The sequence below is a fragment of the Bufo bufo genome, chromosome 1 (assembly GCF_905171765.1).
Source record: "Bufo bufo chromosome 1, aBufBuf1.1, whole genome shotgun sequence".
NCBI lineage: Eukaryota > Metazoa > Chordata > Amphibia > Anura > Bufonidae > Bufo > Bufo bufo.
This window is the reverse complement of record NC_053389.1, coordinates 716,738,591-716,751,241: the sequence shown is the minus strand read 5'-3', so window position 1 is coordinate 716,751,241 and position 12,651 is coordinate 716,738,591. Positions and strand designations below refer to the sequence as shown.

Here is a 12,651-nt window from a genome sequence, read left to right as displayed (position 1 = left end):
TATTTCTGAATCAACTTATAAAAAAGACCTGAGACCAGCTGCAAATGGGGCTGTTTCCTACTGGACCTTAGGAGACCATTATTGTGTTACAGCCTGGTCCCAAAAAAGGATCCTCTTGTACTCTAGTGAACCAATCCCACCATGGGGCAGACTGAAGTGACTCCAGGATCAGTTACCACATAGGATTTGTCTGCAACCATGAAGATTTTCATAGCAGCATTGTAAGATATATTCTTCATAAAACTGAGATTTCATCAATCGGACTATGATACAGAAAACCACTCATTTTAGCTCGACTTTACTGAAGTCTTACACATAAAGATAAGTTCTGTTGGATTTAGGTTCTTGGTAATTGGTAGTTTTAATAGCTATATTTTCAGGTAATAAAAATCGGCTTATGTTAGACAGAAAAACTATGAACTAGATTGTTGTATTGGCATGTTCATAGTTAATGGTACTATTTGGTAACTAAGCCTTAGGGCTGTGATTTATCAAGACTGGCATGTTGGGGCAGCAGGATGAGGAGTTTGTGTTGATAAGGTAGGGAGGATGATGAAGGAATCCAAGATGTCTGTGTGGCAAACTCTGCAAAGATGAGATATGTCTGAAAGAAGTCATCCTAGCGGGCTGCAACGAATTGTAGAGAATCAGAACTACGCACACAGCATAGCAGAACAAGCTATCCTGCTCCCGTAATTCTCTTGCCGTTGAAACAGTGAGATGGGACAACCTCTTCAAAGTGTGTTGTTCCTGGCTAATGACCATAGGCCACCTCTGGCCATGGGCCCTAGAGAACTGCCCCGATGCCTATGTAGGGAGTATACCCTGGGTGTTGCTCATTACTGATTTTGAACTTTAGTCTGTATTTTTCTGAAAGAAATTGAATTAATTTATTGAGAAAACTGATTTTATTAACCCCTTATCGACCTCCCGCTGGATTGCAGGTCCATGGTCTACAGTGACTTATTTTGGTGTTGCCCCAGTAGAGGGGGGGGGGGGTTAGTGACTCCCAAAGTGCTCCAGTTCCTAGAGCAGGCCCCTACTGTATAGTCATGTCGGAGGAAGCTCTGATCCTATTGAATTTTTGACTGCCATGGCCATGATCAAAAGGGCTCACACCCTAACCTGGGATCCTAAAAAGGACATTTTAATACAGCATTTTCTTTTCATCGCCATATTCTGACCCCCATAACTTTTTTATAGTTACGTCTATGGAGCTGTGTAAGGGCTCATTTTTTGCAGGGCGATCTGTAGTTTTTATTGATAATATTTGGACTTTTTGACCACTTTTTATTAAAAAAAATTGTTGGGAGGTGAAGTGATGAAAAAAAATGGACATTCTTATTTTTGTTACGCCCTTCTCCCTACAGGATAATTTTTTTTAGATTTTAATAGTACAGGCATTTTGAGATGCAGCGATGGCTATAATGTTTATTTTTTATTGTTTATTTTAATTATGGGGAAAGGGGAGTGGTTTGAATTTTTATATTTTTTTTAACTTTTTTTCAGTTGCTCTTGATGACTATAATAAGCAATCATTAGATTGCGTCTACAATCATTAGATTGCGTCTACAATATGTTGCAATGAATTGCTATTGCAATTCATTGCAGATCTGCTAGGTTCTTATGGAGATCTGCCACCTACAGGGCTCCGTAGGAACTACAGATGTAAAAGCCCTGGTTTCTTCAGAGAGATGAGGACTTTTACATACAACCAACGGCTCCCCCAATCACTACATGGGGAGCTGCTCAGGTCCTGGGAGTTCAGCGCTCCCTGGGAAAGCCGCTTCAGATGCAGTGGTGACGATGGCATCTGAGGAGTTAAATGTCCGTGATCAGCGTTATTGCCGATCGCTGACCTTAACCCTGTGTGTCTGCTATATACATATGGACATTAACGCAGTGGCTATGTACTGTAGCAGTCTTGAAGAAGTTAAAGGGGATTTCCACAATTACTTTTATTACCGTTAAGACCATCACTGATAAATAGAATTGAGTCCTGTGCCCCAAAGGCGTTTGAATTCAGCAACAAATGAGCTTTGACGCTCCATTCGATGTCTATGGGGGCTGACGGCAACAGCCAAGTGCTGTACCACACATGCTGGTCTGCCACTCCATACAAACTCATTCAGAACAATTGGGGACTTGAAACCACTATTCTAGTTATCGGTGGAGGCAGGGCCGGTGCTACCATAAGGCAGACCAAGCGGCTGCCTTAGGGCGCACCCTGGGGGAGGGCGGAAAAATGAACCTTCTTTTTTTTTATCACTTACTTGTGAGTTGTATCGCAGCGCCGCTGGCTGCCCGCCCCAGCCTGCATGCGCCGTGCGGCCCCGGACCTCACTCACAGAGCGAAACGGGCCTGGCAGCACGGCAAAACGGTCATGGGGTCAGGCCAGGGGCGGGTGAGTGTCGCAGTGGCGGCGGCGGCAGCAGGGACTGGAGCTGACTGTGTCTTTGAGTCTGACTCACACACAGCCAGATTGCCGTAGCAGCAGGACAGGTGGGTAGGTGGTCACTGATGAGCGCACTAGCGCCAGAGCGCACGGCATAGAAGTGTTTTAAAAAAATTATTACACAAACAACAATCATAAATGGAGGGGGGGATTGTGACTGTGACATGATGGGAGGGGGGACAATGTCTGTAGCCTGTGACATGGGGATGGGGCCAGGGCCATGGGGGGGGACTGAAATGTGACACACTAGGGGGTAATGATGTGATCATGATGTGACACGAAGGGGGGGATGTGACATGGTTTAAAGGGGGAGAAATATGACAAGGAGGGGGAGAAATGTGACATTGAGGCCTTGAGAGGGAAAAATGTGACATTGAGGGGGAGAAATGTGACATGGGGGGAGAAATGTGACAGAGGGGATTATGTAAAAAGGAGAGGGAGAAATGTGACATGGAGGGGGAGAAATGTGACATTGAGGGGGAGAAATATGACATGGAGGGAGAAATATGACACGGGGGTGATGTGACAGAGGGGATTATGTAAAAAGGAGGGGGAGAAATGGGACATGGAGGGGGGAAATGGGACATGGGCTGATGTGACATAGAGGGGTAATTTGACATGGAGGGGGAGAAATGTGACATGGGGGGCTGATGGCTTACATGGGGGCATGATGGCTTAGATGGGGGGCTGATGGATGGGGGCTTATGGCTGACATGGGGGGCTAATGGCTGACATGGGGGGCTAATAGCTGACATGGGGTCATGATGGCTGACATGGGGGCATGATGGCTAACATGGGGGGCTGATGGATGGGGACTGATGTCTGACATGGGGGTCTGATCTGAGGTCTGATTAACATTGGGGGTCTGATTGCTGGTCTGACCTGAGGTGTAATGGAAAATATTTTTTTCTTATTATCCTCCTCTAAACCCTAGGTGCGTCTTAGAGGGCGAAAAATATGGTCCTCAAACCAGCGATTGTCTGAAGCAGAGAGAAGATACCAGGACCACACAGAGGAGAAGCCAGCTGCTGCAGACGGGACCATGGCCAGATGAGCTTCGCTTGTATTGGCAAAAGTCCTTGCACCGGCCCTGGGTGGAGGTCTCAGAAGTGGCCCCCAGCAAGCAGATATTATCAACAGTCCTGTGGAAAAGCCTCATTACATTAGCTACTATTTTATTTCTTTTTTTTTTCTAAACTAAATTTGGGTAATGCAATGTATCCCACTAGCTGTGATATCTGTAGTGTGCCAGCTCAGCATTCTGCTCCTTAAGATCTTCACGATTCCAAAGATCAGTGGAGCCACATTTGTGATGCCATGTAGATTGGTATCACACACGCAGTTTTGAAGCAATGGACATAAGTAATAAGTCAGGGCAACTAGACTTATTCTGATTGATTACTACTGATACACCAGGACCTTGATGAATGAGAACCTTCACAGACAATGAACAGAAGCTTTCTGTTGAGCTTTGCTGAAATTCTAGCAATGAGCGTTGAAATTCACATCGGTTTAAAAGAGATAAAACAATATTTACAGAAGAAATATAAAAAAAAGCCATAAAAGAATAAAAACTGTCTTGAAAAAAAAAAGTACAATAATAAAAGTAACCCCAAAAGACAAATGTAGCCGTGTCTATTATATTAGCAGGCTCAGCTCAGCCCAAATCTATATAAAGTGATAATAAATCAATTGTGTAATGTTCATATGACCTCATGATGCTATACAAAAGATTACACACATTACATGTAATGGATATAACATATGTAACAATGTAAAAAACACATGACAAACATCTAGTCCCGCTCATTAGTCATGTTGTGTCTACTCATTACAACATCTGGAACCTACCTGAAGAGAGCGGTATGAGGGAAGCATTCGCCCCCTTAGTCTTCAGGGCACATGATGCCAAGTGAGGAAAGGTGGACTAGGGGGAAGGCAACATAAGTGTCCCCATCACCGGCAAATCTGCACCAGCTCAAGTCTGCCGAGGGTCAGGTATGAAGGACACGCGCAGCGTCCAATCCACACTAATACCTGCAGCATTAAGGAGATTATACAGGAACACTGCACTTCCCTTACTCCCCGGAGAGAAGCTGCTGGATGTGGGAGGGATGGAGAGGTCTAGGTTTGTCAAACGTTTTGTGTGTTTGAAGACATTTTTTACACACCTGTGGACACGCGGATGACACTCGGTTGTTCTCCACATTTTTTTAATTTTTTTGCAGTGTCATAGAAATGCAGATGGGACTCAGACCAAAACGACAGTCGTGTCCCTGCACCAAGAAAATACTTATGATAAGTCATAGGGACATATAAAAGGTTTTGATCGGTTGGGGTCTGAGCGCTGAGACCCCCACCCTCTCGCTCCTTCATGCATGAGATGGAATCGAGATGGGCCCATAGACTTTCTATTGAGGCCTTCAACTTCGGTGAGGAGAGAGAGTGCGATATGTGGGCGCTTTTCTCTCTTCATTCTGGAGAACGACGGGGGTCCCAGCTAGGGATGAGCGAATCGACTTCGGATGTTATTCGCATAAAACTTCGTTCTAATACTGTACGGAGCAGGAGAATGTATTGGCTCCGATGAGCCGAAGTAATTGCTTTGCGAAGTCTCTCGAGACTTCGGGTAATAACTTCATAAATTAATTTGTATTGTAAAAAACCATTTCCTGAACTCGGGTTCGATTCCAAAGTCCTGATACTTTGCGAAGCAATAACTTTGGATCATTGGAGCCAATACATTCTAATACTGTACGGGCTCCTGCTCCGTACAGTATTAGAACGAAGTTTCATCCGAAGTCGATTCGCTCATCCCTAGTCTCAGCACTTGGACCCCACCAGTCAAAACCTTTGATATGTTGCTATGACATATCAAATTTGTTTTCAAGTACAGGGGCACTTTGAAGAGGTATTCCCATTAGGGGTTAAACACAGTGCTCAATTATTTCAATAAACCTGGGGCTACACATTAAAGGGGTTTTCGGAGTGTTATATACTGATGACCTATTCTCTGGATAGGTCATCAGTATCTGATCGGCGGGGGTCCGACACCCATTACCCCTGCCAATCAGCTGTTCGAAGAGACCGTGGTGCTCCGCATAGCAAGCACAGTGACATGCATTGTATAGTGGCTGAGACTGGTATTGCAGTTTAGCCCAGCTCATGAGACTGCGCCTAGACCATGTGACCAATGAACGTGACGTCACTGACCTAGAAAGAGGCCGCAGAGCTCATGGAGCTGGTCTCTTCAACCAGTTGATCATGGGGGTGCCGGGAATCGGACCCTACCAATCTGATGACCTTTTCTGTGGACAACCCCTTTAACTTTGACAAGCTACTTAGAACTGCCTATATCACAAGTGATGTAAGTTGGGTTCACATCAGCATTTTGAATGCCGTTATTGCTTTCCGTTATAACATGGTTATAACGGAAAATGACAGAGTTTAAAACAGAAACCTTTAGAGGCCTTCCGTTTTGATCCGCTATAATAGAGGTCTATGGGCAAGCGTAACGGATCCGCCTGGTTTCCGTGATCCAGGACGGAAAAGAAAGTCCTGTCCACAGTTGATGTGAACCTGCCCTTACTGGGGTCGTGTTGCGATCCATGAGTTGTCACAGCTGTGTCCTGTCAGTTACAATGCTTGGGTTGTGACAACTTGTAGGCTGCAACGTGACCCCCGTTCTTTTACATTACTTAGGATACAGGTACTGTAGTGCTAAACAGCAAACTGTGGTCCCAAAGTCGCCATGAAGCCCCCGTCTTGCTCCCAGCGCACCCACCTCTCCACTGAGCTGGAATATATAAAGAATGGGGTGTTAGGTCAAATTCTGTGGCCCCGCCCAAAAAATGGAACATATCCTGTTCCTGTCTGTTTTGCGTCCTACAGGGCAGGAGGTTTTGTTTATCAAAATGCGGAATGTACGTGGCGGAATCCATGTTTTGGGGATCCGCGATGAGCCAGTACTGTCCTATCCTTGCTCATAAGGCCTCATGCACACGGCCATTGCCCAGCCGTGCCCGTATTGCGGCATGCAAACAGCAGGTCTCTAATATGCGGGCACCGGCCGCTTACATCCCGCATCACGGATGCGGACCAATTCACTTGAATAGGTCCACAATCTGAAAGGCACGGAACCCCACAGAAGCACCACGGAGTGCTTCATGGGCTTCCTGTCCGTGCCGCTGCTCCACACAATAGTAGTGCATGCAGTATCTTTTTGCGGTGCGGACGGATCGCGGACCCATTCAAGTGAAATGTCTCTGGATCCGTCTGCAGAATCCGCACGGATGTTGCCCTGCATTGGGGCATGATGCCTGATACGGACAAGAATAGGACATGTTCTATGTTTTGCCAGGCGGCGGACAGACAATTGGATGCAGACCGCACGCGATAAGCTGTCTGCATCTTTTACAGCCCCATTGAAGTGAATGGGTCCGCATCCCACCCACAAAAAGCGGATTAGATGCAGACAAAATCCACATTGGTGTGCATCAGGGCCTATAGATACAATCCTTGCCAACCATGGGAGTAACCCTTTCAGTGCGATGGGGAGGAAGATTATTTTATATTCTATTCCACCAGACGCAGACTTCCAGTCACATAACCGCACGGAGTCCCTGCCGCCTCTGACAGCAGTACTGACAGCAGCCGCTCAGGAACCGCAAGGCTCGGAGGGCTGGAACGCTGTTTCAGAGCGCGTGTTTCACAGGGGGACGCATTTACTGATGCACAGCTGACGGAGGGCGGCTAAAATCCTACCGGGCTTGGTGTGAGCCGGGGCAGGAGGAGAGTGCGGAGGTGAGTGAGGGGCGGGCGCATTACAAGTCCCAGAATGCCCTGGCAGCGGGCGGAGGCATGCTGGGAGCAGTAGTTCCACGTTAGTTTAAAAAGTATCTGCCTGATGAAGCAAGTGCATCACTTGATAACATGGCGCTCTTACACTTACACCGGGGCACCTGGCGCTCTTACACGGGGGCACCTGGCGCTCTTACACGGGGGCACCTGGCGCTCTTACACGGGGGCACCTGGCGCTCTAACACGGGGGCACCTGGCGCACTTACACGGGGGCACCTGGCGCTCTTACACGGGGGCACCTGGCGCACTTACACGGGGGCACCTGGCGCTCTTACACGGGGGCACCTGGCGCTCTTACACGGGGGCACCTGGCGCTCTTACACGGGGGCACCTGGCGCACTTACACGGGGGCACCTGGCGCACTTACACGGGGGCACCTGGCGCACTTACACGGGGGCACCTGGCGCTCTTACACGCATATGCGGAACCATTAACTTAGTTGAAGCTGCAAAAAACGGAAATGACTCAGTGTGCGATCCGTGTCCGTATGTCTGTTCTGCAAAAAAAAAAAAACGTGTCCTATTATTGTCCACATTGCGGACAAGGATAGGACTGTTCTATTAGGGGCCAGCCATTCCCGCAAAGCAAAAATAGTCGTGTGCGTGAGCCCATACTTGCAGTTTTTGGTAGGGATTTCCCGCAGATCTGGTAGGGCAGTTCATGGAACGAAGAAGCAAAGTGCACATTAGATTTGTCTTATATCATACACTTTGCTGATACGTTTCCAATCTGCATCGATAACAGAATATCTGACCAATTTCTGTCCTATCAGACCAATAGTTGGTGTGTAAAACAAAAGATCTGTGTGGCCATCTGACTAATGATTGGTCAGAAAATCTGTCAGATCTGTTGGTGTAAATGGATCAGAGGTGCAATTACTGTCTGAGATTAGGGCTGAAACGATTACTCAACTCAATCGAGTAATTCGACACAAAAAAATCCTCGATGCTAATTTTTTGCATCGAAGATTCGTTTGTGTCATGTGACCACGGAGCGTGAGTGAAGCGCTTGCTATTACTCCTGCTCCGTGGTCTCCCGCTGCGCTTGGAATACTCACCTTTCCAGCAGGGGGCGTCCGGACACTTCGCACTTCAAAGCACGTCCATGGTCCCGCGCTGCTTTGACCTCCTGACGTACGCACCCCGTGACCTGACACGCTGTGTGACGTCAGGCGCAGCTCGGAACGATGGAGTGTCGGCGGCGCCCCTGCTGGAAAGGTAAGTTGGTAAAACCGAGGGGGTGGCGGCCGGGCGCCCGGAGTGCACAGCGTCCTAGCAACCAATAATGCTCTGCAATCCGGGAGTCAGGAGGAGCAGGGCAGCAGAGACTATGGCACGGGGGGGGGGGGGGGGTAAAGCTGATGGCACAGTGTGGGGAGTAAAGCTGATGGCACAATGGGGGGACAGATGATGGCACAATGGGGGGACAGATGATGGCACTGGGGGAGTAGAGCTGATGGCTATGGGGTGGGGGAGAGCTAATGGCACGGGGGGAAAGCTGAAGGCACTGGGGGAACGGAGCTGATGGCACTGGGGGGAACTGATGCACTTTGTCTGATCACACAGGGGGAAACGAAGGGTGTTGGGAACTAATGGCAGGGGGTCTTATGAGTTTTTAAAAAGGAAAACAGTCTATTAATTTTTTCTTATTAGATTACTCGATTAATCGTAAAAAATAATCGATAGAATACTTGATTACTAAAATAATCGTTTACTGCAGCCCTATCTGAGATGTTTCACCGCTGTAGCCTATCATTGGCTGAGAGGGATTAGGACCCATTCACATTACCATATGGTCACCGTGTGAATCTCGTATTGCAGTGCGAACCAATTGACTTGAATGGGTCCACGATCCGCAAGATACGGCAAAAGATAGGACATCTGCTCTCTTTTGCAGAGCGGAGGCACGGATCGGAATCCCACAGAAACACTCGGAAGCGCTTTCGGGTCAGCGTCTCTGCACCGCAAAAGATAGATGTCCTGTCTTTTTCCGTATCTTGCAGATCGTGGACCCATTCAAGTCAATGGGTCTTCACCTCAATATGGGATTCACACGGCTGGTGCCCATATATTGCAGACTGCGGTAATGTGAATGAGCCCTTAGCATCGCCAGAACGGGTGCAGCGGAGGACTGGTGATTGGGTTATGTTTTTTGTACTCCTTTTCCTCACTTGGACAATCCTGTTAAAATGAATGGAACTGACGAGGCATAAGTTCATTTTCAGGGAAGTAAAACGTCATGTGAACAGCCTCTTGGAGGGAATTTTTCCCTGCAATTCAATGGACAGTTTAGATGTCATGGTAGATGTTATCGGCAGGGCCCTGTACCCTGGCGTCCTCTTCAATGGATTGGCCTCCCTGCAGCTGAAATAAGAGCTCTGGGCTCCCCTTTCATTTCGGAGCCAATAAGTTACAAAGTTTGGAATATTTATTTCAAATGAAGAATTATTGCAATAAAGATATTGTTCAGGATTTAATGTACATGGCATTTTCCTCACTGGTAGCGCCCCCTGCTGTCTGTTCTTCTGATCCACCTTCTGCTGCACCCTCACCCTTCTCTCAGTGCAGGTGTAGTGATCTGACAGCTTTCATTAATTCTTCCTTTCTTCAGAATTTTAGCGAGATCCTTCTCCGTACAGCATTAGAATGTATGGGCTCCGATAAGGCGGTCCATTATTCACGAAGTCACGCAAGACTTTGTGAATAGCTTACTTTGGCTCATCGGAGCCCATACATTCTAATCCTATATGGAGACGAATCTCCGTACAGTAATATGCCAATTTATTTTTATTTTTTTTGTTTAGTAGCATCTGAAGCTCGCTTCGCTCATCTGATTACTAATATATAGAACTGGACTGCACTCCCGAGTGCGGAGAAGGAGATTTTGGGAGCATTGCATATCCTATGCATCTCTGGGGCCACATCTAAGGGACCATGTTCTGTGTAAGGAAAGGGGTTTAAGATGGGCTAATTGGAATGCATCCTGGAAGATGCAAGTGCTTGATGAGCTACCTTCCCACAGAAAGGGAAAAACTTTATCCAGAGAGTTAAAAAAAAAAGCGCTTCACGTATGTGGGAGAACCCCTTTAACTGTTAACTTTTTTTCCTATTTGCACCTAGCATCCCTACTAAGTTTTTCTGGAACATTAGTCACAATGCCCACAGTGGTGGTGATGGACGTCTCCCTCTCCATGACCAGGCCGGTCCCTGTGGAAGGGACAGAGGACTTCCAGCGCAAGCATTTGGCAGCCCATGGCCTCACTATGCTCTTTGAGCACATGGCAACCAACTACAAGCTGGAGTTCACTGCATTAGTGGTCTTCTCTTCATTGTGGGAGCTGGTGGTACCGTTCACCAGGGACTACAACACCCTTCAGGTATGTTACCAGGGAGAGCAGACGGCTACCTTGTTTTGATCACATGGCCGTCGTGTCCATGTTGCGGAGCGCAAACATCCCATTGACTTGAATGGGTCTGTGGTCTGCAAGATATGTCAAAAGATAGGACATGTCCTATCGTAATGCGGAGCCACGGATCGGAAGCCCACGGAAACACTCAGAAGCCCTTCCGTGGCCAAAAAATAGTGCGGATTTCTGTGCATGTTTTGGTGCAGATTTCTGCACACAAATCTGCAGCGTGTGAATATACCGTTATGCTGGATTAACGCACACAGCGTCAGGGTGCCTTCACATGTGGCAGAAAAATCTGCCAGAAATACGCAGCATGAAGACTTCCTAAGGGGTTGAAAAGTGGCAATTCCTGCCCTCTGCTCCTCTGTGGAATAACATTCTGCTGGGTAAGGCTAGGGCTACACGGGCACATGTGTCGCGTGACATATAGGGTACAAATTCTTGTCGCACAGCTGTCACGTGACTTATTTTATAATGCTAGTCTATGGTGTCGCGCAAAAATCCATCTTGGATTGTTTTTTTGCATCTGTCATGTCGCAGTGCAACACGATAGACTAGCATTATAACATATGTTGCGCGACATCACTGCGACAAATGTCGTCGTGTAGCCCTAGCCTATATCATTATGTTTTGAGGATTTTCCAAAGCAGAAGGTCTCCATTCATTTCAATGGGGGATGTAACCCGCACAGAAATCTGCAACAAAATCTGAACTTTTGTAAAAAAAAATCTGCACCTATGTATTTTCTGGTGGATTTTTCTACGATGTGGCGAAGGCATTCTAACAGGGCAGAGTAATAATAGTATTAGAGTATTTGCTCATGTATTCATCCTGATCATTGGTCCATTTGATGCCATTTTGCACTTTTTAAAAAAAACATTTTTTAGTGGCTTTAGTGTTTCTCTTGTGACAGGGTCGGTTTTTAATATTTTTTTTTTTTTTTTACAGGAAGCTTTGAGTAACATCGATGATTATGACAAGACCTGCTTAGAGTCAGCACTGCAAGGAGTGTCCAGTGTGGTCCAACAAGAATGGGGGGCCTCTATTCCTTGCCAGGTCATTAGAATAAGTATCACTTCGTTTAGACTATGAGAAAATTCACAGATCCGAACGCCTAAGTTTGGGCATTGCCGGAAAAAAAAATACTTGGTACACGCAGTGTCAGGTCCTGGCTTGGAATCCCAGAACACGTAGAGAAGAAAAACCGCAGCACTCCTCCAAATCAAGCAATTAAGTGGTTTATTCAATAACCAGCACAAAACATAGCGACATCTCAACTTCAAGTATGTCTTCCTCAGGGCTTGATAAAGACTTGGTTGAAGTTAAAATGTCGCACATAATTGCTTGAACTGGAGAAGTGCTGAGGTTTTTCTTCGTTAAGACTATGTGATAGTTGCAGCCGGTCTTAGGGTACTTTCACATTAGCGCTTTTCTTTTCCAGCATAGAGATCCGTCCTAGGGGCTCAATACCAGAAAAGAACTGATCAGTTTCATCCCCATGCATTCTGAATGGAGAGCAATCCGTAAAGGATGCATCAGGATGTCTTCAGTTCAGTCATTTTGACGTTTTAGGACGGAGAAAATACTGCAGCATGCTGCAGTTTTCTCTCCGGCCCAAAAAACTGAACACTTGCCTGAATGCCGGAGCCGGCAATTTTTTCCATAGGAATGTATTCAAAATACCACAATGCTGGATCCGTCCTTCCGGTCTGCGCATGCGCAGACCTTTAAAAATGTGGAAAAAAAAAAATATAGAAACGGATCTGTTTGTCCTTATGACACACGGACAGACAAATCCGTTCTTGCAATGCATTTGTGAGATGCATCCGGATCCGTCTACAAATGCTGTCCGTTTGCATGCAGACTGCCTGATCCGGCAGACAGTTCCGGCGACGGAACTGCTTGCCGGATCACTCTGCCGCAAGT

General features: G+C 46.9%; 1 protein-coding gene across 2 annotated transcripts in view; it reads left to right on the top strand.

Moving 5' to 3' along the window:
- Positions 1–7,169: 7,169 nt before the first annotated feature.
- Positions 7,170–12,651, top strand: part of INTS14 (integrator complex subunit 14) — a 30,270-nt gene continuing 24,788 nt past the window's right edge. Inside the window, exons 1-3 of one of the 2 annotated variants that reach the window (XM_040414283.1) lie at positions 7,170–7,259; positions 10,436–10,692; positions 11,674–11,781. In XM_040414283.1, the coding sequence (XP_040270217.1) occupies positions 10,471–10,692; positions 11,674–11,781 (330 nt within the window). In that variant the 5' untranslated portion in view covers positions 7,170–7,259; positions 10,436–10,470. Of the gene's footprint in view, positions 7,260–7,283; positions 7,352–10,435; positions 10,693–11,673; positions 11,782–12,651 lie in introns of those variants that run through there. The other variant, XM_040414284.1, reaches the window with a different exon arrangement.